This window comes from Chiloscyllium plagiosum, unplaced genomic scaffold, assembly GCF_037043375.1.
Source record: "Chiloscyllium plagiosum isolate Xiang-an unplaced genomic scaffold, Cpla_swu_hap1 HiC_scaffold_30, whole genome shotgun sequence".
Lineage (NCBI taxonomy): Eukaryota > Metazoa > Chordata > Chondrichthyes > Orectolobiformes > Hemiscylliidae > Chiloscyllium > Chiloscyllium plagiosum.
In genome coordinates this window covers 2970020-2996432 of record NW_028270168.1, presented here as the reverse complement: position 1 = coordinate 2996432, position 26413 = coordinate 2970020, and the positions used below count along the sequence as shown (strand labels likewise).

Genomic DNA, 26413 nt, shown 5'->3' with positions numbered 1-26413 from the left:
CTGATAGGGGAGGGGAGGGAAATATATCCTTGGTGCTGGGGTCTGTTTGGAGGTGGCGGAAGTGACGGCGGATGATGCGCTGTACATGGAGATTGGTGGGGTGGTAGGTGAGGACCAGTGGGGTTCTGTCCTGGTGGCGGTTGGAGGGGCGGGGCTCAAGGGCGGAGGAGCGGGAAGTGGAGGAGATGCGGTGGAGGGCACCGTCGACCACGTCGGGGGGGAAATTGCGGTCCTTGAAGAAGGAGGCCATCTGTGTTGTACGTATTTTGAACTGGTCCTCCTGGGAGCAGATGCGGCGGAGACGAAGGAATTGGGAGAATGGGATGGCGTTTTTACAGGGGGCAGGATGGGAGGAGGTGTAGTCCAGGTAGCTGTGGGAGTCGGTAGGTTTGTAGTAGATGTCCGTGTTGATTCGGTCGCCTGAGATAGAAACAGAAAGGTCTAGGAAGGGGAGGGAGGAGTCCGAGACTGTCCAGGTGAATTTGAGGTCGGGGTGGAAGGTGTTGGTGTAGTGGATGAACTGTTCAACCTCCTCGTGGGAGCACGAGGTAGCGCCGATACAGTCATCAATGTAGCGAAGAAAAAGATGGGGGGTGGGGCCAGTGTAGTTGCGGAAGATGGATTGTTCCACATACCCTACGAAGAGGCAGGCATAGCTGGGGCCCATGCGGGTGCCCATGGCTACTCCTTTTGTTTGGAGAAAGTGGGAGGATTGGAAAGAAAAGTTGTTCAGGGTGAGGACCAGTTCGGTCAGTCGAAGGAGGGTGTCGGTGGAAGGGTACTGGGTGGTACGGCGGGAAAGGAAGAAGCGGAGTGCTTTGAGTCCTTCGTGATGGGGGATGGAGGTGTACAGGGACTGGATGTCCATGGTGAAGATGAGGCGTTGGGGACCGGGGAAGCGGAAATCCTGGAGGAGGTGGAGGGCGTGGGTGGTGTCACGAACGTAGGTGGGGAGTTCTTGGACTAATGGGGACAGGACCGTGTCGAGGTATGCCGAGATGAGTTCGGTTGGGCAGGAGCAGGCTGAGACGATGGGTCGTCCGGGGCAGTCAGGTTTGTGGATTTTGGGCAGGAGGTAGAAACGGGCGGTTCGGGGTTGTGGGACTATGAGGTTGGAGGCGGTGGATGGGAGGTCCCCTGAGGTGATGAGGTTATGGACGGTCTGGGAGATGATGGTTTGGTGGTGGGGGGTGGGGTCATGGTCAAGGGGACGGTAGGAGGAGGTATCTGCGAGCTGGCGTTTGGCCTCAGCGGTGTAAAGGTCAGTGCGCCAAACTACTACTGCGCCTCCCTTGTCAGCTGGTTTGATGGTGAGGTTGGGGTTGGAACGGAGGGAGTGGAGGGCTGCGCGTTCCGAGGGTGAGAGGTACCTTAGCTTAATGTTCAGGTTTGTAAGGAAACGGGTGAACATTGCACATGAATCTAATCTCTACATTTTTGCCATATGTGGCTATATTCTGCATTATTTGTTCATACAATTGGATTTTTTTAAAGAGAACAGTTGTCCCCTGCCATATTCCAGCTCATTGCGTTTTTGCAGTTTTCAAACCGATCTATAACTTAGAAGAGGAACAAACTAGCCACGTGGAAACATCTTCCACATATGTATCTAGTGACTAAAAAGATTAACATAAATACAAAACAAAATGGTCTTTTATTTAAATTAACTCACGTCAAACACAATCATTTTTAGTCAAACATTATATCTGTCTGGATAACAAATGTTATTTAAAAGGATCCCTTCACAATAGGTCACAATGATTACCTATTTGCATTTTGTCCAATTTGTCCTTCAGATTCATAAACTCATCTGCTTAATGCAGGGGATAAATTATTTCCATATCCCAGAGCACCCAGTGGGAAACTCCATGTATTTTCAATTGCAATTATTTATGTGTGTGCCCATAATTATTTGAGAAAATTATTTGAGAAAATCTTGGAAATTCCATAGAAAATATATGGCTATCACATGCCTATGATTTTATGGATACATGTGGGACAACATTGTTAATCAGTAGTTGTACATTTATAAATGTATTAATACCATCTAGTGGCAGAAAGAAGGCATCACAGAATTTTTAAAAAATACTAGTCACACAAGATTATTCTGGGATTACATTTAAAAGGTCAGAAGACAGCAAACTGACATTATCAATTACAATTTTTCAATGTCACTCATTCACTGGAGTGGAGATATCTGTCTCCAGCATGACTTTAAAAAATTTGATTATCATGTGTTGCAAGCCTCACATATCACGGGGGGGGGGGGAGAAAAAATACACATTATTGTTCTATATCAGGAAATGGCTGCTCCTCCCATTCATTTTAATAAAGATCAATAATAGATCTTGATCTAAAAAGGCTGACTCCTAACCAAAAAGAAATGACTCTAACCTGACAACTGACTGAAGACAGCTGGAGTATTTATCCCCTGTACAGGTCTATGATGTAATGTAAACACAACAATAGTGGGACAGTTTTATATCTTTAAAGTGTTTATCTTAGAGAGTGATTACTTATTCTTCTCCAATTCTTAGTTACGTCCAGGTAAGAGTTGTTCTCATTTGCCATTCTTTACTTCATGTCATCTTTATTTTACGAGTTGATCAAGCACAGCAATACCACCAAAAGCTTGATTTAATCTTTTAGCTGTCTTGGTGTTAACTCTCCTTGTTGACTGTGCTGGCAACACACAGCGTAACACCTACAATAATCAGCAGCATTCCTATCAGAGCCACTGCAAAAGAAATATGAAAAAACATGTTTTTAGAATTACTTGACAAATGTACAATGAGCAAGACGACTCCCAATGCCACCTCAATGGTTTTATTTAAAAGAAGACGATGCACATTGACACATTTGCTGTAAAACTGTCTGCTCAGACAGTGGACAATGCAGTGGTGCAAAGCTGAGTGAGTACGCAAAAGCATGGCACATGTAATATAATGTGAGCTTTTGGTACTAAACTTTGAAGGCAGATTGTTACCTGAATTGCAAAACTGATAGAGGGGAAATGTGCAATGAGACCTGGGTGTCCTCATACTCCAGCTGCTATGGTAAGCATGCAGGTACAGCAGGCAGTAAAGAAGGTAAATGAAATGTTGGCCTTCACAGTGACAGGATTCAAGTACTGGAGCAGGAATGTCTTGCTGCAATTATACAGAGTCTTAATGGGACAACAACTTAAATATTTTGTGCACCTTTTGGTCTCCATATCGGAAGAAGAACGTTCTTGCTATAAGGTTAGCAAACTGGGATGACAGGACTAATGTATGAACAGAGGGTAAATCAGTGAGGGCACTATACGCTGGAATTCCGAGGAATGAAAGGGGTATCACAGAAAAACCTATAAAATTCTAACATGATTAGACAGATCGATGCAAGAGGGATTTTGCTAATGGTTCAAAACCAGGGAGTCACAGTCTAAGGATATGGGGTAAACCAGTTAGGACTGAGATAAGGAGAAATTTCTTCACCCAGAGAATGATGAGCCTATCGAATTCACTACCACCGAAAGCAGCTACAGACAAAACATTGTATGACTTTGTTAAGGATTTGGATATAGCACTTGGGATTAAAGGGATCAAACAATCTGGGGGATACCAGGAAGAGGATACTGAGTTGGATGATCAACTATCATCATAATAAATATTAGAACAGTCTGAAAAGACCAAATGAGGCATCTGCTACCTCAACCTTTGGATAAGTACCCGAAGCTTCCTCTCTTTTCTTATTCAATTGTATACATCCCCCGACATCCAGTGATCTCTGCATCTGTTGGTCCCACACTTCACCTTTACAACAACATGTTGACCAGGCACTCTTGTTATCGTCCTTATGACAGACACTCACTGCTCTGATGTGGATTTTCCTGCAAGTAGCTACTTCCTATCCACTTTGGCCATATCCTATCCTGTCTTATTAAAATTGGCCTTCCTTTATTTCTGGCTTATCTTTGTCGTTATCCATAATTACTTTAAATTTTACTTTATCACCAAATTACCAGACAGACCTGCTTCCCACCACTGCCACAGCTACCACTTGCCCAGCCTCATTCCTTAAAAATTAGATCTAAATTCCCTTTCTTGTAGCACTTACATGCTATTTCAAAATGTTCTCCTGTAAGCCCCCTCTAAGCCTTTCACAGTTTGTCCATCCCAATGAATGCTGGAGAAGTTGAAATCCCCTTCTATCATTACCCTAGTAGAGTCATAGAGCTGAACAGCATGGAAACAGACCCTTCTGTCCAACTTGTACATGCCGACCAGATATCCTAAATTAATCTAGTCCCATTTGCCAGCATTTGGCCCATATCCCTTTAAACCCTTCCTATTCATATACCCATCCAAATGCTTTTTAAATGTTGTTATTGTACCAGCCTCCACCACTTCCTCTGGCAGTTCATTCCATGCAAACTCCGCCCTCTGCCCCTTAAAAGATTGCCCTTTAAATCTCTTTTAAATCTTTCCCCTCTCACCTTAAACCTGTTCCCTCTGGTTCTGGACTTTCCTACCCTGGAAAAAGACCTTGGCTACTCACTACTTACGCCCCTCATGATTTTATAGACTTCTATGAAGTCACCCCTCAGCCTCCGACACTCCAGTGAAAATAGCCCCAGCCTATTCAGCCTCTCCTTATAGCTCAAACCCTCCAACTCTGACAACATCCTTGTAAATCTTTTCTCAACCCTTTCAAGTTTCACAACATCTTTTCTATAACAGGGAGACCAGTATTGCATGCAGTATTCCAAAAGTGGCCTAATCAATATCCTGTACAGCCACAACATGATCTTCCAACTCCTATATCCAATGAATGACCAATAAAAGCAAGCATTTCTGGCATTTTCTTCACTATCATGTCTATCTGCGACTCCACTTTCAAGAAACTATGAACCTGCACTCCAAGGTCTCTTTGTTCACCAACATTAGTTTTACAGTTCCCTTAGATTTGCCTCCATATGTGTCTTTCTATCTCTCCCTGATTGTTTGGTGATCTATAGTACACCCCAAGCAAAATGATTGCCCCTTTTATGTTTTTAAGTTCTACCTCTACGACTTTGTTTGAGGAACCTTCTAAGTTATCACTCCACCTTACAGCAATCATTGGCACCTTGATCAATATTGCAACACCATCTCCTCTTTTACAAACCTTGCATCTTACCCAAAGATTTTATATCTTAGGATACTGAACCGCCAGCCATATCCCCACACATTACTTAACACCCTCAAGTCATCTGCACTACTTGCAAAACATCTAGCATTAAAATAAATGCCATCTAGCCTTGCCAGGTTCTTTTGTGCCTTAACTCGATTACATTTGCACTGCCTTCTAGACTGACTTGGATCTTCTATACCTGTTTGTGCATTATGTCCTACTGTATCTCCATTCTGTATCTCATGACCTTTTCAAATTAATTTAAACCCTAAACAACTGAACTACCAAACCCCCTGCAAGGACGTTAATCCTGTTTCAGTTCAGGTTCAACCCTTTGGAGTTTTACAGGTTCCACCTTCCCCAGCAATGAACAAAGTCATCCAGGAATCTAAAGCCCTCCATTCCGCTCCAACTCTTTAGCTACACATTTATTTGTTCTATCGACCTATTCCCATGCTCACTAGCATTTCAGAAGAAACAAGATAAATGTATGTGAGAAAAAGAAATACATGGGAGGTTGATGGGTTGGAGGACGAAGGCTAGGAGGATGCTTGACTGGAACTTGAATACTGACTAGGTCTCATGAGTAAGTGGTTTGGTTCTATACTGTAAACACTAGGAGAAACATTGTGTATCAATGTTGCACTTACATTTGCCACCAATCTCTTCACCAAGCAACTTTCCAGTCAGTAATGTGAAGAGAAATGTCAGCGAGTTTGATAAAAGCACAGCCAATGACAGATCTGCAACGAATAAATATTTATTATTGACTAACTACCTCTCAAAAATTACAGAAAGAAGAGTAATTGTTGTGTCCATTATCAATGAACACATCACAAATGTGAATTAAAATGTAAGATAAACAGTGTTCTTCCAGCACCACTAATCCAGAATCTGGTTTCCAGCATCTGCAGTCATTGTTTTTACCTATATTTTTACCTTTCCTTGGTCTTACCATTTATCTCAAAATTAAAATTCTTTAAACAATGAGGACATTTTTAATTTTAGAAGCTGTTAAAATTTTGCTTGAAATTGATCTAATGAGATATACCAGTCACTATTTACAGGAGCTAAGTTTCATTCACAGGCACAACCATTTGGAAACGGGAAGGACTTTTTTACATTAACTCATGGGATGTGGATCTCGTCAGTTCAGCCAGCATTGATGGGCTATCGCTAACTGTCCTTCAGAAGGTGGTGCAGAATCTTGAAGGCCATGTTATGTAGGTACACACAGTGTTATTAGGAAGGGAGTCCAGTGACAGTGAATGCATAGCATACACAGTAGTCCCCCCATAACCACGGGGGATACATTCCAAGACCTTCGAAGAGTCTGTTGCCGTGCTGTGCATCTCTATGACTCTACCGCGGAAACCTGAAACCAAGGATAGGAGTGAACACATTCATTTAAATAGGAATTTTACCTTCCCGGCAGCCCTGTCCCTTGTTCTAGAATGTTCCCTGCAATATGTCAGGCCATGGTAAATCGCGGGAAACAATTTCACAGATACAGTAGTTCTAAATCAGGATAGTGTGTGGTCTGGAGGAGGACCATTCTGAGAACTCTATTTCTCACTCTACAACTTGCCAGACCAGCTGAGTTTCTCAAGCATATTCGGTTTTGTTTCAGGTACCCAATATCTGCAATATTTTTATTTTATTTGGCCATTTATGACTAGATATGGCACGGCTGCAAATGATCTAATGGTTGTGCAATCACTTAGCTGTCTATCGTACACAATTTCTGCTGTTTGGCACTCAAGGAGCCCTGTGTTATCATTTCACCAGGATGGCAGCTCGTTTATAAAAATGCCTGTTGCTGCTCCTGACATGCCCTCCTGCATTCTTAATTGTTGCAGGGTTGATCTCCTTGCATTATGATAATAGCATGATGGGGAAATGTGCCAAGCTATGAGGTTAGAAATTGTGGATAAATAAAACTGAGGCTATTGATGACCCACAATAACAGATGGGAATAATTTTAAGTTATACACATATGCTCCAAATTACACTTATAGTCTCAAATAGTTGGAATTCTATTCATTCGTGAGAGGTGGGCATTGCTGGCTGGGTAAATGTTTATTGCCTATCACATGCCACAATTGCTCTTGAGGAGGTGGTGGGGAGTTGCTTTATTGAATCGCCGTGGTATAGGTACACCACAATGTTTGAGACTTCTGACCAGTTTTGCTACAATTGCTACAATGGATAGCCCATTTCAGAAGGCAGTTAAGAGTCAACCACATTACTGTGGGTCCAGAGATGTACAAGCTTGCCCACCTCAAAGGTCATCAGTGTAACAGATGGGCTTTTATGACCATTGTTTCATGATCTTCAATGGACTCCTCATTCCAGGTTATTTTCTTTTAATTTAAATGCCACCATTTGCTGAGGTGGGATTCAAACTTTGATCCCCAAAGCATTACCTAGGTCTCTGGACAAAACTTAGGTCCAGTGACAAAACCAATAACCATCACTTTCTCTCAAGAAATGGGAAAAGCCTCAAAAACTGGCAATTGATAAAGAAACTGCAGTAAGTAGTCATGACTTTAATAAAACATCAGTAATGTAAAGCATTTATTAGAATGAACAGAGACACCAACCTGTAGAAGCCAAAGTGAAGTAGTAGATGACTGATCCACTTTGATTGAGAAGAAAAGGCACTAAATACTGAAAGACATTAAATGAAAGAAAAACAAGTAGACACTGTTTTTCACAAGATCCGAAGATGTTGTTTATGTGTTGGCTGGAGTCTGGAATAGGCCTGGTACTTTGCTCTGCCCTTTAAAATCCTTATGCCAGACAGACTAATCCAGGTAATTGTAGTAGGTATTAATTACTGAGGTTATTTTACAGGCAAATGTGAATCCAGGTCCAGCTCAGAGCCAGACAACACACTGAGATATCCCAGTGGGATAGGGCGGCACAGTGGCTCGATGGTTAGCACTGCTGTCTCACAGCACCAGGGTCCCAGGTTCAATTACAACCTTGGGCGACTGTCTGTGTGGAGTTTGCACATTCTCCCCATCTCTGCGTGGGTTTCCTTCGGGTACTCTGGTTTCCTCCCACAGTCCAAAGATGTGCAGGTCAGGTAAATTGGCCATGCTAAATTGCCCATATTGTGAGGTGCATTAGTCAGAGGGAAATGGGTTTGGGTGGGTTACTCTTCGGAGGGTCGGAATGGACTGGTTGGGCTGATGGGCCTGTTTCCACACTGTAAGGAATCTAATCTAATCAAACTGCCATCCTTATGAATTGGTACTTCAGATCTGTGTTCACTGGGGAAGACTCAAGCAATCTCCCAGAGGTAACAGTGGCTGAAGGACCTGAACTTAAGGGAATTTATATTTGCCAGGAATTGATGTTGGAGAGACTGTTGATAAGTCCCTGGGGCCTGATGGTCTACATCCCAGGGTACTGAAGGAGGTGGCTCGAGAAATCGTGGATGCGTTGGTGATTATTTTCCAGAGTTCAATAGAATCGGGATCAGTTCCTGCGGATTGGAAGGTGGCTAATGTTGTACCACTTTTCAAGAAAGGTGGGAGAGAGAAAGCAGGAAATTATAGATCAGTTAGTCTGACCTCAGTGGTGGGAAAGATGCTGGAGTCTATTATAAAGGATGAAATTATGACACATCTGGGTAGTAGTAACAGGATAGGTCAGAGTCAGCATGGATGTATGAAGGGGAAATCATGCTTGACTAATCTTCTGGAATTTTTTGAGGATGTAACTCTGAAGATGGACGAGGGAGATCCAGTAGATGTAGTGTACCTGGACTTCCAGAAAGCTTTTGATAAAGTCCCACATAGGAGGTTAGTGAGCAAAATTAGGGCGCATGGTATTGGGAGCAAAGTACTAACTTGGATTGAAAGTTGGTTGGCTGACAGGAAACAAAGAGTAGTGATAAATGGCTCCTTTTCGGAATGGCAGGCAGTGACCAGTGGGGTACCGCAGGGATCAGTGCTGGGACCGCAGCTTTTTACAATATATATTAATGATATAGAAGATGGTATTAGAAATAACATTAGCAAATTTGCTGATGATACTAAGCTGGGTGGCAGAGTGAAATGTGAGGAGGATGTTAGGAGATTACAGGGTGACCTGGACAGGTTAGGTGAGTGGCCAGATGCATGGCAGATGCAGTTTAATGTGGATAAATGTATGGTTATCCACTTTGGTAGCAAGAACATGAAGGCAGATTACTACCTAAATGGAATCAATTTAGATAAAGGGGAAGGACAAAGAGATCTGGGTGTTCTTGTACACCAGTCAATGAAGGTAAGCATGCAGGTACAGCAGGTAGTGTGAAGAAGGCTAATAGCATGCTGGCCTTCATAACAAGAGGGATTGAGTATAGAAGCAAAGAGATTCTTCTGCAGCTATACAGGGCCCTGGTGAGACCACACCTGGAGTATTGTGTACAGTTCTGGTCTCCAAATTTGAGGAAAGACATTCTGGCTATTGAGGGAGTGCAGCGTAGGTTCACGAGGTCAATTCCTGGAATGGCGGGACTACCTTACGCTGAAAGATTGGAGCGACTGGGCTTGTATACCCTTGAGTTTAGAAGAGTGAGAGGGGATCTGATTGAGACATATAAGATTATTAAAGGATTGGACACTCTGGAGGCCGGAAACATGTTTCCGCTGATGGGCGAGTGCCGAAACAGAGGACACAGCTTAAAAATACGGGGTAGACCATTTAGGACAGAGATGAGGAGAAACTTCTTCACCCAGAGAATGGTGGGTGTGTGGAATGCTCTGCCCCAGAAGGCAGTGGAGGCTCAATCTCTGGATTCATTTAAGAAAGAGTTGGATAGAGCTCTCAAGGATAGTGGAATCAAGGGTTATGGAGATAAGGCAGGAACAGGATACTGATTAAGGATGATCAGCCATGATCATATTGAATGGTGGTGCAGACTCCAAGGGCAGAATGGCCTACTCCTGCACCTATTGTCTATTGGATTTGCTGTGTTCAAAGAGAGGAGATACTGTTCCTTCCTACAACATGCTCAAATTATTATCAGGGTAAACAAACCACACACACTCATTTTTTTTGTTACGGCATATTGCATTGAATTAGCAATTTTTTTTATTGTTCAAAGTCTAAATCTACGCTAATCTTTATAAGTTTGTAGATGACACCAAAGTGAAGAATTTTACCTAAGATTACAAAAGGGCTTTAATCAAATGGACCGAGGAGTGATATATGGAATTTAACTTGGATAAATGTGAGCTGTTGCATTTTTGTAAAATGAACAGGGCAGGACTTATACTGTGAATGGTAAGGTCCTGGGGAGTGTCGATAAACCTAAGGGTTCAGATAAATAGTTCTGTGAAAGTTGTATTACAAGTAGACACAGTGGTTATGAAGGTATTCAGCATGCTTTCCTTCATTGCTCCATTGAGGATTGGAGTCATGTTGCGATTGTACAGGATATTGGCGAGGTCACTTTTGGAGTATTGCATACAGTTCTGGTCACCCTGCTGTAGGACGACATTATTAAGCTGGAGAGGGTTCAGAAAACATTTACAAGGATGTTGCCAGGACTGGAGGGTTTGAGTTATTACGAGAGGCTGGATAGGCTGGGACTTTTCTCACTGGAGCTTAGGAGGTTGAGGGTCACCTTATTGAGGTTTATAAAATCACGAGGGGCACAGATAAGGTGAATAACAAAGGTCTTTTCCCTAGGGTTAGGAAGTTCAAAACATATTTTTAAAGTGAAAGGAGAAAGATTTAAAAGGGATTTGCGGGGCAACCTTTTCACGCACAGGTGGTTCATATGTGGAATGGACTGCTGCTGGAAGGGGTAGATACAGGTTCAGTTACGACATTTAAAAGGCATTTGGACAGGTACGTGAACAGGAAGGTTTACAGGGATATGAGCCAAATGCAGGCAAGTAGTAGATTAGTTTGGGAAAGTTGGTTGGCGTGGACAAATTGGACCAAAGGGTCTGTTTCCGTATTGTATGACTCTATCAGTGGCGATAATTGTGAACAATAGATCTTTGAACCTTTATTTTTAAAAGGAAACACAGAACATAGAGAAAGAAGTTGCAAGATGCTCCAGATTGTAGGTGGTTAGGTATTAGATCAAAGGAATTGCACGTGGCAGTAATTGAGAATTAGCACGGCCATCAAGATTCACCATGAAGGACAGGGTTGTTGTGACAGAGCACTGGAGAAGTCAAGGGAAAAAGGTGGAAGCTGTTTTGGAATATCGCATTGCTAGCAGGAGAAGTGTCATTTGGAATTATTAGGAAAAGGATCTGAAAACATTTGGAGGAATCAACAAGAGTAGCACTCCAGGATTGAGGAATGTAGGAGTACTTTGAGGTCATTGCAGGCAGTTCTGCTAACAAAGCAGTGTGGTGAAAGGGTTAAAATTGTGTCCCAATACATGTGTGAATCTAACCGAAAATGGAAGGTGTCGCTTAGTCCCGTGTGAATCTTGTTATACACCTTCCCGTGTGAATCTTCTTATCTGTATGTAACCAGAATGGAATGTGTTTTTTAGCCTTGCTCTGCTGTTCACATGAATGTTTATATCTGGAAAAGGGTATATCAGCTGGAGAAGTCTCCAGTTCGGTGAGTCTGCTCCGGGGTTACGTTTAACCGCCGAGCGTGGGTTGTTGGCAACCGCTCTACAAGAACTGACGGCTCCCAGTTTTGGTAACACGTAGAGTGAGTATAAACCAGACCCGTTGTAAGTACGAGACTGGTTGTGGGGACACTGCGGGGAATAAAACTATATTCTAGCAGACTCGCCTCTTGGCTGTTTGTTCTGTGTCAGACTACTTTCCTGCGAGCCTGGTCCTTGACCTTGAGAATTTTTTAAAACATTTTGGCGTAGTCGGCAGGATCAATCGCAATTGAGGAAAGATTTTGATACAGAACAATGTTTTGGAAAAAGGCTAAGAAACCAGAGGAACAAACTGTGGAGGTCCTGACCGTCCCGGGATGGCATGGGCCGTGGCATGGCGTGGCAGTTTGTTTGAGAAATGGTGGGGGGCGACCGGAGGACTGGGAGGCCGAGGGCGTAGGAACCCCAGGGTCGCTGCTGTCCACCCTTGAGAGGATCCCAGTCCTGCCGAAGAACCCATTGCCTGGGGTACAGCGGAGGATGTGGGCCTGTGCGGCGGCTTGTAGACAACAGTCAGACAAGCGCCAAAAAGCTGAAGCAGAATTAGCCCTCCTGAAACATGAGCAGGGACTCAGTTCGGGAGATGCCTCTATGTTGAGGCAGGAAATTATGAAGTTAAAAGCTGAATTGACAGCATTAACTGAACTAGCAGGACGAACTATTATGTATTTGTCTGCTAAGAAACGGAAAGAGAAAAGGAAGGTCCCTCGAACCCCGGACCCGGTACAAGTACGGGCGTTTGTAGCCCAGTTAAATAACGGGGATCGGTGGGATATCGATCATTGGGATGGGAACATTTGGGGAGATTTAGATGATCAGTACGAAGAGGACCCACCCGTACTCCAAGCTAAACCAGTGGTTAGGAGAAAGCAGGTTCAGAGACGTCTCCCAGTGCAACGGGAGGTAATGTTAGATGAGAAAGGAAACCCTATACGGAATGAACAAGGGGAGGCAATTATGCATGAATTACCGCGGGCCCAGCCTCCCGCAGAATTCTCTGAATTAACGGAAGACTTCACTACCGATGAGGTGCTGTTTATCACCCAGAAAACCCGACGTAATCCTGGGGAGCCGTTAGAGCTATGGCTAATTCGGCTCCTCGAGGAAGGGGGGCAACAAGTGCAGGTAGACTATCAGGATGCTCCCAAGTTTGGTGGATTAGCAAAGGATGCTGCCATAGACCTGGGGTACCGCAACCAAGCCAAGGATATGGTAATAGATCGCAGTATGGGGACCCTATTTGGGATGTATGCCAGGGCAGTGGCCGAACAGTATCCCTTCCCGTCCGATTGGCCCCCCTTGGAAGGAACTTGGACAACGATTAAGGAAGGGGTTCAGAGGCTAACCCGTTTGTGTGTGCGGGATGCCCTGTTGCTGGGAGTGCTGGACGAGGTAGATAACACAAATGTTAGTAGACAGACTAGAGACCATCTAGTGAAGACTGCCCCCCCCCATTATAAACCACTGTTATTAACCATAATGTTGAGTGGACGGGGAGAAACCCTAGGAGATGCCCGTAGTATGATGAGGGAGATGGGTGGTTTGGGGGATTGGGGACCCACAACCCGTGCTTCTCAGGGGGGCACGGAGGGGCGTCGCCCTGAGGCTCGAGCAGGGGGAAAAGTAAACCCTAATCAAGGAAGTAACCAAGGCCCCTCACGGCGTGCTTTGTGGCAAGCTTTGATACGGGCGCAGGTCCCAGCATCGGAGATTGATGGCCTGCCTACACCGGAATTAAAAGACTTATGCAGACGAAAGGGACTGAAGGTGTCCCGGGTAGAGACGGAGTCCCGACCCACTATGGAAGACCTAGTGGAATTACTAACACAAAAATGTCAGACACGGGGTCCGGTTGTTAATGAGCCTCGAAGGGGTAGAACTTCCACTTCCCAGCGGTGGGAATCCTCGGAGGACGAGGAGGAGGAGGAGGTACGGCCTCCCCTCCGAGAGTGTTATAAAGTGGATAGGCGTGGCCGGAAACCTAGTAAGAAAGGCAAGAACAAAGAAGGGCGAGGCAAACGTCTTTACCCAGTGCTGTCTGGGGAAGATGAATGGGAGGAACAATAGGAATCGGGCCAAGCCCCAAGGGTTTGCCCACGAACGAGCCAATGGTCAGCAGACGACATTCGACCTCATGTATCATTGACTATCTATTGGCGCAAATCCGTCCAAACCGTTATGGCTCTAGTGGACACAGGGGCGGAGGCCACCTTAATCTATGGGACGCCCCATAAGTTTAAAGGAACCCCAGTCACGCTGGTTGGGCTGGGAGGTAATCTGATTGAAGGAAGAACAGTACAATTGCCCCTAAAGATAGGTACAATGCCCATTAAAACTTATTCAATTATCATTACACCGGTTAGAGAATGGATCCTGGGAATGGACATTCTGGCCGGTTTAACACTTCACCTCCAACAAGGGAAGTTTGAATTTGGAATCACGAAAATGGCTTTGCGCTGTAGGACGGTGTTAGTGGGAAAGGTTAAGATGGACCCCTTCCCCATCCCGATCGCCGATCGCGTAATAAGTCTTAGACAGTATAGGATTCCCGGCGGACATAAAGAAATATCCGCCACAATTAAGGATTATTTGGAAGCGGGAGTGCTTAGGACATGCACCACGGCGTGGAATAACCCCTTATGGCCCGTACATAAAGCCGATGGGTCATGGCGGATGACGGTAGATTATCGGCAACTAAACCGTCACACTCCGGCCTTGACGGCAGCGGTCCCGGATGCCGTCACTATTATAGGACGAATCCAACATCATCCAGGGGTGTGGTACGGAGTAATTGATTTGGCTAATGCCTTCTTCACAATTCCTATTCCCGAAGATAGGCAGGAACAGTTCGCATTCACTTGGGAGGGTAGACAATTCACGTTCACACGACTGCCCCAAGGATATCTGCATAGCCCTACTATCTGCCACCGGATAGTTGCAGAACACTTGGCTGCCTTTAAAGTGCCTGACGAAGTGATGATCTCGCACTATATTGACGATATGATGATACAGGGGACAAGTCAGAAGCAGGTTCAGGAATTGCTGGACCAACTGGTTCAACATATGCGAGGATATGGGTGGGAGATCAACCCAGCCAAAATCCAGGGTCCCTCACAAACGGTAAAATTCTTAGGAATCGTGTGGAACAAGGGGGAAAGGGAAATCACTGCGAAAGCTAAAAATAAGATTCAGGTCTTTGCCGTCCCTCACACCCAGAAGGACGTGCAGCAATTTATTGGGTTATTCGGATTCTGGAGACAGCATATTCCCCATTTAGGACAAATTTTAAAACCTTTGTATCGAGTTACGAGGAAAAAGGCAGCGTTCGAATGGACGGAGGTCCATCAAACTGCATTTGAAATGGCCAAGCAAGCGATACAGCAAGCTGTATCCTTGGGAAAGATACAGTCAGGACCTGTAGAACTGCAAGTCTCAGCACAGGGGGATTATGCCAATTGGAGCTTATGGCAAAAACAGGAAAGGACCCGTAAGCCACTGGGATTTTGGTCCCGAAAATTACCCCCGGCAGGGGAACGGTATACCCCCTTTGAGAAACAGTTATTAGCATGCTACTGGGGCTTGGTGGAAACCGAAGCCCTGACCATTGGACATGAAGTGATCATGAGAACAGCTATCCCTATTCTTCCGTGGGTACTTAGTGACCCCACTACCCACCGAATAGGAACTGCCCAAGAGAGCAGCATCATTAAATGGAAATGGTATGTGTCGGAGAGAGTGCGGACTGGACAGAAAGGAGTGTCAGTCCTACATGAGCAAGTGGCGGAGGCCCCTGAGGAAGGGGAAAAACGGTTTGAGGTGATTGAATACAAGGAATCACCCGTTAAGATGGGAAAACGGTATGATGAACTGACCCCGGATGAACAAGCCACGGCTTGGTTCGTAGATGGGTCAGCCCAATGGAAAGCGGGACAGCGTAGATGGAAAGCTGCCGCCTTTAACCCAAAACAAGGCACTACCCTAGAAGAATTAGGGGAGGGAAAAAGTAGTCAGTGGGCAGAATTAAAGGCAGTGCATATGGTAGTCATGCAAGCAGGGGTCATGGGAGTTTGTTTGTTCTCTGACTCGTGGTCAGTGGTTAACGGCATGACACAATGGATGCCAACTTGGCAGGCCAATCAGTGGATGATCCAGAATAGGGAAGTGTGGGGTAAACAGTTATGGGAGGATATATGGGAGAAAGCTCAATACCTGGTCATATACATCACCCACGTAGATGCCCATACCTCTCGAAATGATGTGGAAGCTCTACATAACCGATATGTGGATGGTATCGTCCGAACCATGATGGTGCAAAGGGGCACCTCAGTGGACCTAGCTAGATGGGCACACCTTAAGGCTGGGCACTGGGGAGTGCAAGGAACCTTGCACTGGGCTCGAGACCGAGGAATAGATCTTATGGTAGATGATGTTAAGACTGCAGTAAACCAATGTGAGCAGTGTCAACATCAGCGGCAGGGAGTGCCCCAACACATGATGGGACATATCCATCGGGGGGATGGTCCGGGACAGAGCTGGCAAATGGACTTTGTGGGTCCCCTACCCTCCTCACAAGGATGTAACCACATATGTACAGCTGTGGACACTATGTCTGGGGTTTTGGTAGCCCATCCCTGTCGTCACAACAATCAACAGGCTACCTTGCGATGTTTAGATTTGATTGAACAATTTTATGGATTGCCCATACAGGTCCAGAGTGACAATGGCTCCCATTTCACAGGAAGGGCGGTAAAGCAGTGGTGTCACGATAACCACGTGGAATGGGTTTATCATGTACCCTATCACCCACAAGCTGCGGGACTTATAGAACGAATGAATGGGCTTCTGAAGTCCTCACTACGAAAAGCAGGAGGTTGCAATGACTTAACAGGTTGGAGGAAGCAACTAATTCGGGTGGTGAAACAAATTAATAACCGCCCATTAGGAAATGGGGTAACACCCTTGAATAGGATGATACGAGTATGTGATACCCCAAAGACTCAGCCTATTAAAATGTGGAAGTTCGCTGAGGAAGCTGATATTCCCGTAAGGGCCACGCCGGCTTCGGCTGGACTGGACCTACGAGCACTAACTGCCCAGACTTTGATCCAACAGAAACCTACGGTGATTAAGACCGGGTTAGGGTTGATTTGTCCCCCTGGAACCTATGGGCATATCCTCCCGCGGTCGGGACTGTCACTAAAGGGGATTGATGTGATGGCAGGCGTAATTGACGCAGACTACCAAGGGGAGTTGGGGGTGATCCTGGTCAACATCACCGCTGAACCTTACGTGATACAGAAGGGGGACAGAATAGCGCAATTGGTCATTAAGCCATGTAACCTTACAACGGTGGAAGAGATGGGAGCTCCCGTTACGGTTACTGAGCGTGGGACGGGGGGATTTGGGTCTACTGACACTAAGGGGGCCAAGGTATGGGTGCGCCAGACGACCGGCCCCCCCAGGCCGGCCGAAATCATAGCACAGGGGAAGGACAGTCTGGTCACCATTATGTACCCCGGAGACCCGACCTGGGCAAACGTCCCGGCGAACCAGTGCTACTTACGTGAGACCTAAATAATGTTGTAATTGCTATGCACCCGCAGGCTGACCCTCCGCCTTGAACATGGGGTGGTCATGGGGATTGCGACTCCTATTGGCGATGTTCGCGATCGGATGGCCACTCCAGGGCATCGGTATCACGGCCTGGACGCTGGTACCGGTCGCCCGCCATGAGGTGCGGTGGGAGGCCAGTAGCCAGCGACGGACGCAGGACGACTTTACATGTGAACCCGGTCAGCAGTGCGTTGTTCTGACTCTCACCAGCGACTGTCAATTGTACACGTGTGCACAGTGCTACATGCGCCGGGATGGGGAAAAATATGACATATCGTTCATACCGCCTAATTGCACCCTGGTGGTAAATGCCCAAGTCAAGACGTGTTTGTGGGACCGACGCACCCAGACATGCGGGACAACGGGGACTCATTGGAGCGTCACAGCTCGGGGGGAAGATCTGTGGCTGCGCAATGCCACCGATATTCGGAATCGTCATCGATTCATGTGGTTAATAATGGTACTGCCCTCGACGAACGCCCCGTCTGAGGCGTTATTAAACCCCACGCGGGGCGGGCCAGCACCGAAGAGGGGTGCCACGGGGGGCGTGCGGTCGCATCGAACACAGTTGGCCCCTATTATGTCGACTTGTCAACAGATGGCCCGGGCGGTACTGCACACTGATGTTCATTGGCGGGTACAGTTGCCCCTCATACCCGAGTGTCATACCAAGAGGCGGCGACGAGCGTGGTACGACACCCTGCTGGGAGGCGCAGGAACTGTTATGGGTATCTCGAATGCCATTGACTCTGAGGTAACCCGTACTAAATTATCTAACACGGGACAGGCCACCTCACAAGGACTACATACTATTGGAAGGTGGATGCCATCCGTAATGATGACTCAAGGAGAGACAGCTGAAATAATGATACGATCTCTGCAATGGGAACTGGATGTCTGGGGCGCCACTCAGGAACTGTTTGAGAACATTACGGCTCAGTTAAATTGGACTGCCTGTCATATTCAAATGTTGCATGCTCAAATACAGAAAGAACGCTTTTTGTGTGTGGTAACATCCCCCAATGTACAGGCGTGGAGGGGACTATGGAATGTATCTGAGAAATTGTGGATGATAACCCATCCAGAGCGAACATGGTGTAACGCAACTATGTGTAACGGATACTTTGTTACCATGAATGTAACCCACACTGTTACGGTCTGTCGATATTATGTATTACCAGTGATTACATCTTCTGGATATTATTTTCTGAAGACAAGGGGACAGTGGTTTAGCCCAGATACCAATATTACCTATGATCTGTCCGCTTGTGAACAGACTGATCAGGGGAAAACTTGCCTACTGATGGACAGGTATCGGGACCCTTGCTTGACTAAGGGAACGGCCCTGTGCGAATGGACTGTTGAGACTCCAAGGGACATGATGTGGCAGGTTGGGCCACACACGCTCTGTGTGGCTACCAATAATCCACATCCTATGCTTCCCTCAGCACCGTTCTCGGGATGCCTCTCAAATGTCTATCAGTGGCACTGGCAGAATCACACCTATTTGTTGACCACTTATAGCAGTGCTCGCCACTTTACCAAGGTGCAGTGGAAAGTGCTGAGGAACCCCTGGAACATTTCCCTGGATCGGTTTAAGCGGGCATTGGACCGATCCGAGGAGCTTAAGCAGATATTACGAAAACATCAAACCAATGTCACCAAGGTTACGGTGTCTACCTTTATACATGGACAGGAGGTAGTACATGCTGCCCGTGTAGTGGACGTGGAGTCAGCTCATCATTGGTGGGACATATTGAGTGGTATGTCCTCCACTGCGGGGACATTCCTGTTCCCACCCTTGTCGATCCTGGTAGCGGTCCTGGTGATTTTAACATGCTGTAATGTCCTGACTTGCTTGTATATTTGGCGTGTACGTAGGCGCTTGTTAGAAAGAATACATATGGGCATAATGTAACACATGTATTGGGTCAAGCAGTGGAATGTGGTGTAAAATTATGTCCCAATACATGTGTGAATCATTATGCAACACATGTATTGGGCCAAGCAGTGGAATGTGGTGAAAGGGTTAAAATTGTGTCCCAATACATGTGTGAATCTAACCGAAAATGGAAGGTGTCGCTTAGTCCCGTGTGAATCTTGTTATACACCTTCCCGTGTGAATCTTCTTATCTGTATGTAACCAGAATGGAATGTGTTTTTTAGCCTTGCTCTGCTGTTCACATGAATGTTTATATCTGGAAAAGGGTATATCAGCTGGAGAAGTCTCCAGTTCGGTGAGTCTGCTCCGGGGTTACGTTTAACCGCCGAGCGTGGGTTGTTGGCAACCGCTCTACAAGAACTGACGGCTCCCAGTTTTGGTAACACGTAGAGTGAGTATAAACCAGACCCGTTGTAAGTACGAGACTGGTTGTGGGGACACTGCGGGGAATAAAACTATATTCTAGCAGACTCGCCTCTTGGCTGTTTGTTCTGTGTCAGACTACTTTCCTGCGAGCCTGGTCCTTGACCTTGAGAATTTTTTAAAACAAGCAGTGACAAGATTTTCTCAGAGTAAGGCTTCCAACATATTATATCCAGCTGTCTCCCAGTGTGTTAAGCATAATTTCTTCTCAATTCACATCACCACAAACAGAGTAACTGGATACTTATCTCAGTGCTGACTTTTACTTAGATTACTTAGTGGAAACAGGCCCTTCAGCCCAACAAGTCCACACTGACCCACCAACCCAGACCCATTCCCCGATATTTACCCCTGCACTATGGGCAATTTAGCATGGTCAATTCACCTAACCTGCACATTTTTGGAACGTGGGAGGAAACCGGTGCATCCGGACGAAACCCACGCAGACACGAGGAGAATGTGCAAACTCCACACAGTCAGTCGCCTGAGGCGGGAATTGAACCCGGGTCTCCGGCGCTGTGAGGCAGCAGTGCTAATCACCGTGCCACCGTGCCCATATGTGGAATCTTTTTGTTGAAAATGCTTACCCATTGCATTCATAATAACAGTTCCTGCTTAAACACTGCTAAAAGGAGACAAACAGTTCTCATCAAGAACTAGAATGCAAAAAAAATGTTTAAAATGGACACCAATTTATACAGAAAATGTATGTCGATACTAAAATACGGATCGCCCAGTAGAGCTACATGTTGATATTGTTCCGTATCCATCATTGGCAGAAAATGTCATCGAGAAAAATCCTGTGATGTGTTTGTACAAGTTTCAAAGGACATGTTTGAACACGAGGTCGGATAGCAATGGTTGAAAACTGTAGTTCCTTCAATTTTTGATTCTTCTTAAAATTCCTAGTATTGCTGGGAAGTGCTGTTTACCTAACAAGGAGAGGTAGGGTAGGATTTATACAATGAATGGTAGGGCCATGGGTAGTGTTTTAGAACAGAGAGATCCAAGAGTTCAGGTACATAATGTTTAAAGTTGGCGACACATATAGACAAGTTGGTTAAAAAGGCATGCTTGCCTTCATTGCTCAGTCCTTTGGTAGTTGGGAAGTCATGTTGAGGTCATACAGGACATTGTTGAGGCGTCCTCTGGAATACTTTGTCCAGTTCTAAGTCTCCCAGTTATAGGAAGGATATTATTATGCTGGAGAAGGTTTAGAAGAGATTTACCAGGATGTTGCCAGGTATGGAATGTTTGAGTTATATAGATGGGTTGGGATGTTTTTCATGGAGTGTATGAGGGTGATGTTTGGCGTGGATTGGTTGGACTGAAGAGTCTGTTTCTGTGCTGTATGACTTTATAAGCATGGTAATTGGCTGGGACACCAATGGTATTAATTTTAATTTTCAGAGCAGGCAAGTAGATTCTGATTTACCAGTATCTCCATGGGAATACAGCAAAGATTGGCAGTTCCCCATGGCCATATCATTTCTCCATGAAAACAGTGCAATGTACATATAAATTCCTTTTGCCTACATTAAACAGGGTCCTAAGTATTTTTGTACGTAGCTTCGAAAATAAGCACTGCAGGCAACGCTGATGATCTTGGTTTCCAGTCTTACTTTTAGTGCAAACTTAATTGTTTAATAAATGTCTTACAATAACAGAATCACATTTAATGGCGGATACACTTTTCTGAGCCTGGCAAGCATGGGGTGGGTTGAGTATAAATGGGCTGCTTCCAGCTGAGAATGGTCAGTGAGATGTGCTGTTTGATGTGGCTCACCAGTTGACAGATTGTCTGATTTATAGATTGAGGAGAAAGTGAGGTCTGCAGATGCTGGAGATCAGAGCTGAAAATGTGTTGCTGGAAAAGCGCAGCAGGTCAGGCAGCATCCAGGGAACAGGAGAATCGACGTTTCGGGCATAAGCCCTTCTTCAGGAATGAGGAAAGTGTGTCCAGCAGGCTAAGATAAAAGGTAGGAAGGAGGGACTTGGGGGAGGGGCGTCGGAAATGCGATAGGTGGAAAGAGGTCAAGGTGAGGGTGATAGGTCAGACTGGGGTGGGGGCGGAGAGGTCAGGAAGAAGATTGCAGGTTAGGAAGGTGGTGCTGAGTCTGACCTATCACCCTCACCTTGACCTCTTTCCACCTATCGCATTTCCGACGCCCCTCCCCCAAGTCCCTCCTTCCTACCTTTTATCTTAGCCTGCTGGACACACTTTCCTCATTCCTGAAGAAGGGCTTATGCCCGAAACGTCGATTCTCCTGTTCCCTGGATGCTGCCTGATTTATAGATTGGGCAATCCCCACACACCAAATCTTGTTATCACATGGTCTGCTATTATACGCTACTTATTGTTAGCCACTGTTAGTCCCCATTGGTAGCATTCATGCTCCAGAACCTACCTTTATCCACTCCAACTATTCTCCCTCTTGGACTCTATGTCCACCTATCGTTTATTCCTTACCATGCCCCCAGCCCCACCAGCCTATCTTCTGCATTGCAATCAACTTTTTTCCTGGCTACAAACACAGAAATTGCTGAGGAAGAGACACCAGACTCAAAATATTAACCCGGATTCCTCTCCACAGATGCTGCCTGAACTGCTGAGCTTTTCTAGCAATTTGTTTTTTGTTTCTGATTTCCAGCATCTGTAGTTCTTTCAGTTTTTTAAACTCTGTCAGAGAAAGACTGGGGAGCAAACACTGACTAGCTGCAAGGATCAAAGTCATTCTGGCACAGTTAAAGAGCAGGACGGAGATCAGGTTGGGGGAAGCATGGTGTTCATGGTTAGACTAATGGCTGTCAGAGTTGGAGAATTGGGCAACAACAGTAAGAAAACATCAATTCAGTGAATTGTTCTATGGGTTTAATTGAACAGTTTGGTAAGGTTAGGGAAAAAGCAATGAAAAGCAGGCATGCATTCTGTCATAACTGCAGCGGGCAGGCTATTGGAAACTAAGTGCTAAACAGATACATGCTTGGCCTTGGGCTGATAATAAATGAACGCTAACTTTGTGGTTTTGGTTAGTGTAGAGAAAGGAAGATGGTAAAAGTGCATTAATGGCAAATCATGGACAGGTTTACAACCTAGAAATATTTATCAATTAAAATAGAGATGACTAAAACTAAAACTCGGTAATTCTCCTTATGGCAGTCCACATGATTTTAAGAATGCAATAAAGTACAGTATTCCAAAGTAATTTTCTTACCTTGTAATTAAGAAATAAAAACTTAACCTCTGCGAAGAGCTGAATGACAATGTTTCTAGACTTAACCTTCTCTATTCCCTCCGTGCCCTTTTTCAGAAAGGGGTTTGTTCCACCCCAAAGGAGTGCCACAAGGAACAGGCAGCAAACTTCCACTGAAATAAAAGGCATGGACCAAGACTCTAACTAAATCCTATAGATTCATTTTTCTGTTCCATTGGTGACATATCAAGAAAATATCTACAATATGTGGCCAAGCCACATTGGCTATTTTGAGTAAAATGAGAAAAGAAGACAAGAATTATGCAATGTCCTGTGAGCATGCAGTGCTTCAGTTTCAAATTCTATAAATCAGCTTATTAGTGTAGCACTTTGTACTCATGCACAGCAGAAATACAGGACCTACAATAATGTCATGAACCAACACAAATTTCAAACCTCCATTTCAAGGGCACAGTATAAGATATTATTCAACATGCTCCCCTTATCAAAACAAAACACGACTGTTTGAAAGCACATCAGGAGTACATGTCATCATTACCAGTTTAATTTTTGGTTAAATTTTTATATTTATGTAAATAGCAAAATTCTTGATTGTGTCTACTTGTAACCTTAGAACTACATTGAGAAGGTTGGGGACTGCTGAGCTTTTAGGAATTGATTCCAAAAAGCTAAAATAAATATTCTAAACTTCTTTACCTAGTAAACCCAAACGTAAGTACACTGAGGTATCACATTACAGCCTGATACGTGACGAAGATAGACACTTTGAGGAAAATGAGTCTCCATTTCCAGACTCATCCAAGGAACTCAAGAAATGAAAAGTTTGAGTTTTTCAGGCCATTTGAAAATACGTCTCATTTTGTACAAATCGCTGTTCATTATGGCATAAATGATGGTGATACTACCACATTCTCAAGTGTAATTAGGGGTCAGCAACAAATGCTGTATGAGCCAGCTACACTGACATCTCATTAAATGTTGTGGTTCTGTTCGCCGAGCTGGGAATTTGTGTTGCAGACGTTTCGTCCCCTGTCTAGGTGACATCCTCAGTGCTTGGGAACCTCCTGTGAAGCGCTTCTGTGATCTTTCCTCCGGCATTTGAAGTGGTTTGAATCTGCCGCTTCCGGTTGTCAGTTCTAGCTGTCCGTTGCAGTGGTCGGTATATTGGGTCCAGATCAATGTGCTTATTGGTTGAATCTGTGGATGAGTGCCATGCCTCTAGGAATTCCCTGTCTGTTCTCTGTTTGGCTTGTCCTATAATAGTAGTGTTGTCCCAGTCGAATTCATATTGCTTGTCATCTGCGTGTGTGGCTACTAGGGATAGCTGGTCTTGCTACCAAAAGATGGAGTTTGACCCCACCCCACAGCTCACTAATAGGATAAATAACACACTGAGGAACCTACAAAAAATGGACAGATAACCAGGTTTGACCTACAAAGAATGAAACCTGAAAGCAACAACACCCCCAGATTCTATGGAATACCTAAAGTGCACATACCAGACATCCCACTCAGACCCATAGTATCACTACCAGGGACACCATCACACAAACTGGCTAAAGAACTACAGCAGAAACTGAAACACCTGATCAGCGGATCCAGACACTCTATACAATCAACACAGGAATTCTTGGACATCTTCAGAAATATACACATAGACAAGGAAGAAACCATGGTCTCATTCGATGTAATGGCACTGTTCACCTCTATCGACAAAACCCTAGCCAGAGAAACAATAGCAAACCTGCTGGACATACAGAACAGACAACAGGACGGTGAACCTATCAACAAAGACGGCATACTCAAACTACTGGACCTGTGCCTCACAACACACTTCACATTCAACAACCAAATATATGAACAAATCAATGGCACACCCATGGGTTCACCCATCTCTGGACTCATAGCAGAAGTGGTAATGCAAAGGTTAGAACAAACAGTCTTACCGCAAATTCAACCCAAACTCTGGGTCAGATATGTGGATGACACCTTTGTAATCATTAAAAACACAGAAATAGAGAACACACACCAGATCATCAATGCCACACTCACAGGAATCCGATTCACTAGAGAGGACGGAAAGGACAACCAACTCCCATTCCTAGACGTGATGGTACAGAGAATACCTAATGGAGAATTCACCACAAAGGTATACAGGAAAGCCACTCACACAGACCAAGTCCTAAACTACTAAAGCAACCACCCCAACACACACAAAAGAAGTTGCATCAAGACACTGTTCAAAAGAGCCATAACACACTGCAGTACACCAGAACTGCAAAAAGAGGAAGAGGAACACCTATACAATGTATTTGCCAAAAACGGATACTCCTGCAATTTCATCAACAGATGCCTAAGGGAAAAACAACGGAACGAGGACATGCTGCAACCCAAAGGACTAGCCACACTACCATACATCAAGAGCATTTCCGAACTGACAGCCAGACTACTGCGACCACTAGGACTCATAACAGCACACAAACCAACAGCCACGCTCAGACAACAACTCACCAGGACGAAGGACCCGATACCCAGCATGAGCAAAACCAATATAGTGTACAAAATCCCATGCAAGGACTGCACAAAACACTACACAGGACAAACAGGAAGACAGCTAACGATCCACATCCATGAACACCAACTAGCCACGAAACGACACGACCAGCTATCCTTCGTAGCCGCACACTCAGATGACAAGCAACATGAACTCGACTGGGACAACACTACTATTATAGGACAAGCCAAACAGAGAACAGCCAGGGAATTCCTAGAGGCATGGCACTCATCCACAGATTCAATCAACAAACACATCGACCTGGACCCAATATACCGGCCACTGCAGCGGACAGCTGGAACTGACAACCGGAAGCGGCAGGGACAGGCCACTATAAATGCCGGAGGAAACACCACAGAAGCGCTTCACAGGAGGCTCCCAAGCCCTGAGGATGTCACCTAGACAGGGGATGAAACGTCTGCAACACAAACTCCCAGCTCGGCGAACAGAACCACAACAACGAGCTACAAATCTTCTCACAAACTTTGTCTCATTAAATAGATAAAGGTATAAGAAGGATGACATTCATCTCTCTCCTGTATATTTTAAAGTGATGCATAACCTCGCTGCAGATGTCAGCAAACAGTTTGTGTCAATATATTTTAGAAATGTACGATAGTGTTTGACAGGTTAATGTGAGCGTGTTGGTTCCCTTCCTAATCCCAATGACTCATTAACACCGGAGGGAGGGGGCTTTCAGTCCTAACAACACCGAGAGTGACCCGGGGGTGGCCTGTCCCCGGGATCCGGATCCGGATCGGGATCGAGAGGCGGACATTGTGGAGACTGGGGGAGATCACTCACCGACCGTCGCCATGGCATCGGATCACCCCCTCACCCCTGACCCCACGTAGGGTCAGTTCCGGCGGCGT

General features: G+C 45.3%; 1 protein-coding gene across 2 annotated transcripts; it reads right to left on the bottom strand.

Moving 5' to 3' along the window:
* Window positions 1-1635: 1635 nt before the first annotated feature.
* tmem234 (transmembrane protein 234) lies at window positions 1636-26386 on the bottom strand. Of its 2 annotated transcripts, XM_043717204.2 has the most exons (5): window positions 26346-26386; window positions 22988-23139; window positions 7758-7824; window positions 5805-5897; window positions 1636-2737 (listed from the first exon to the last, which is right to left on the bottom strand). In XM_043717204.2, exons 1-5 carry the CDS (start codon window positions 26356-26358, stop codon window positions 2661-2663), a joined length of 402 nt encoding a protein of 133 aa, XP_043573139.1. In that variant the 5' UTR covers window positions 26359-26386; the 3' UTR covers window positions 1636-2660. The 2 variants fall into 2 exon arrangements, with proteins under 2 accessions (XP_043573139.1, XP_087832786.1); XM_087976660.1 differs by lacking the exon at window positions 26346-26386 and having other exon boundaries at window positions 22988-23155.
* Between the last annotated feature and the right edge of the window lie 27 nt (window positions 26387-26413).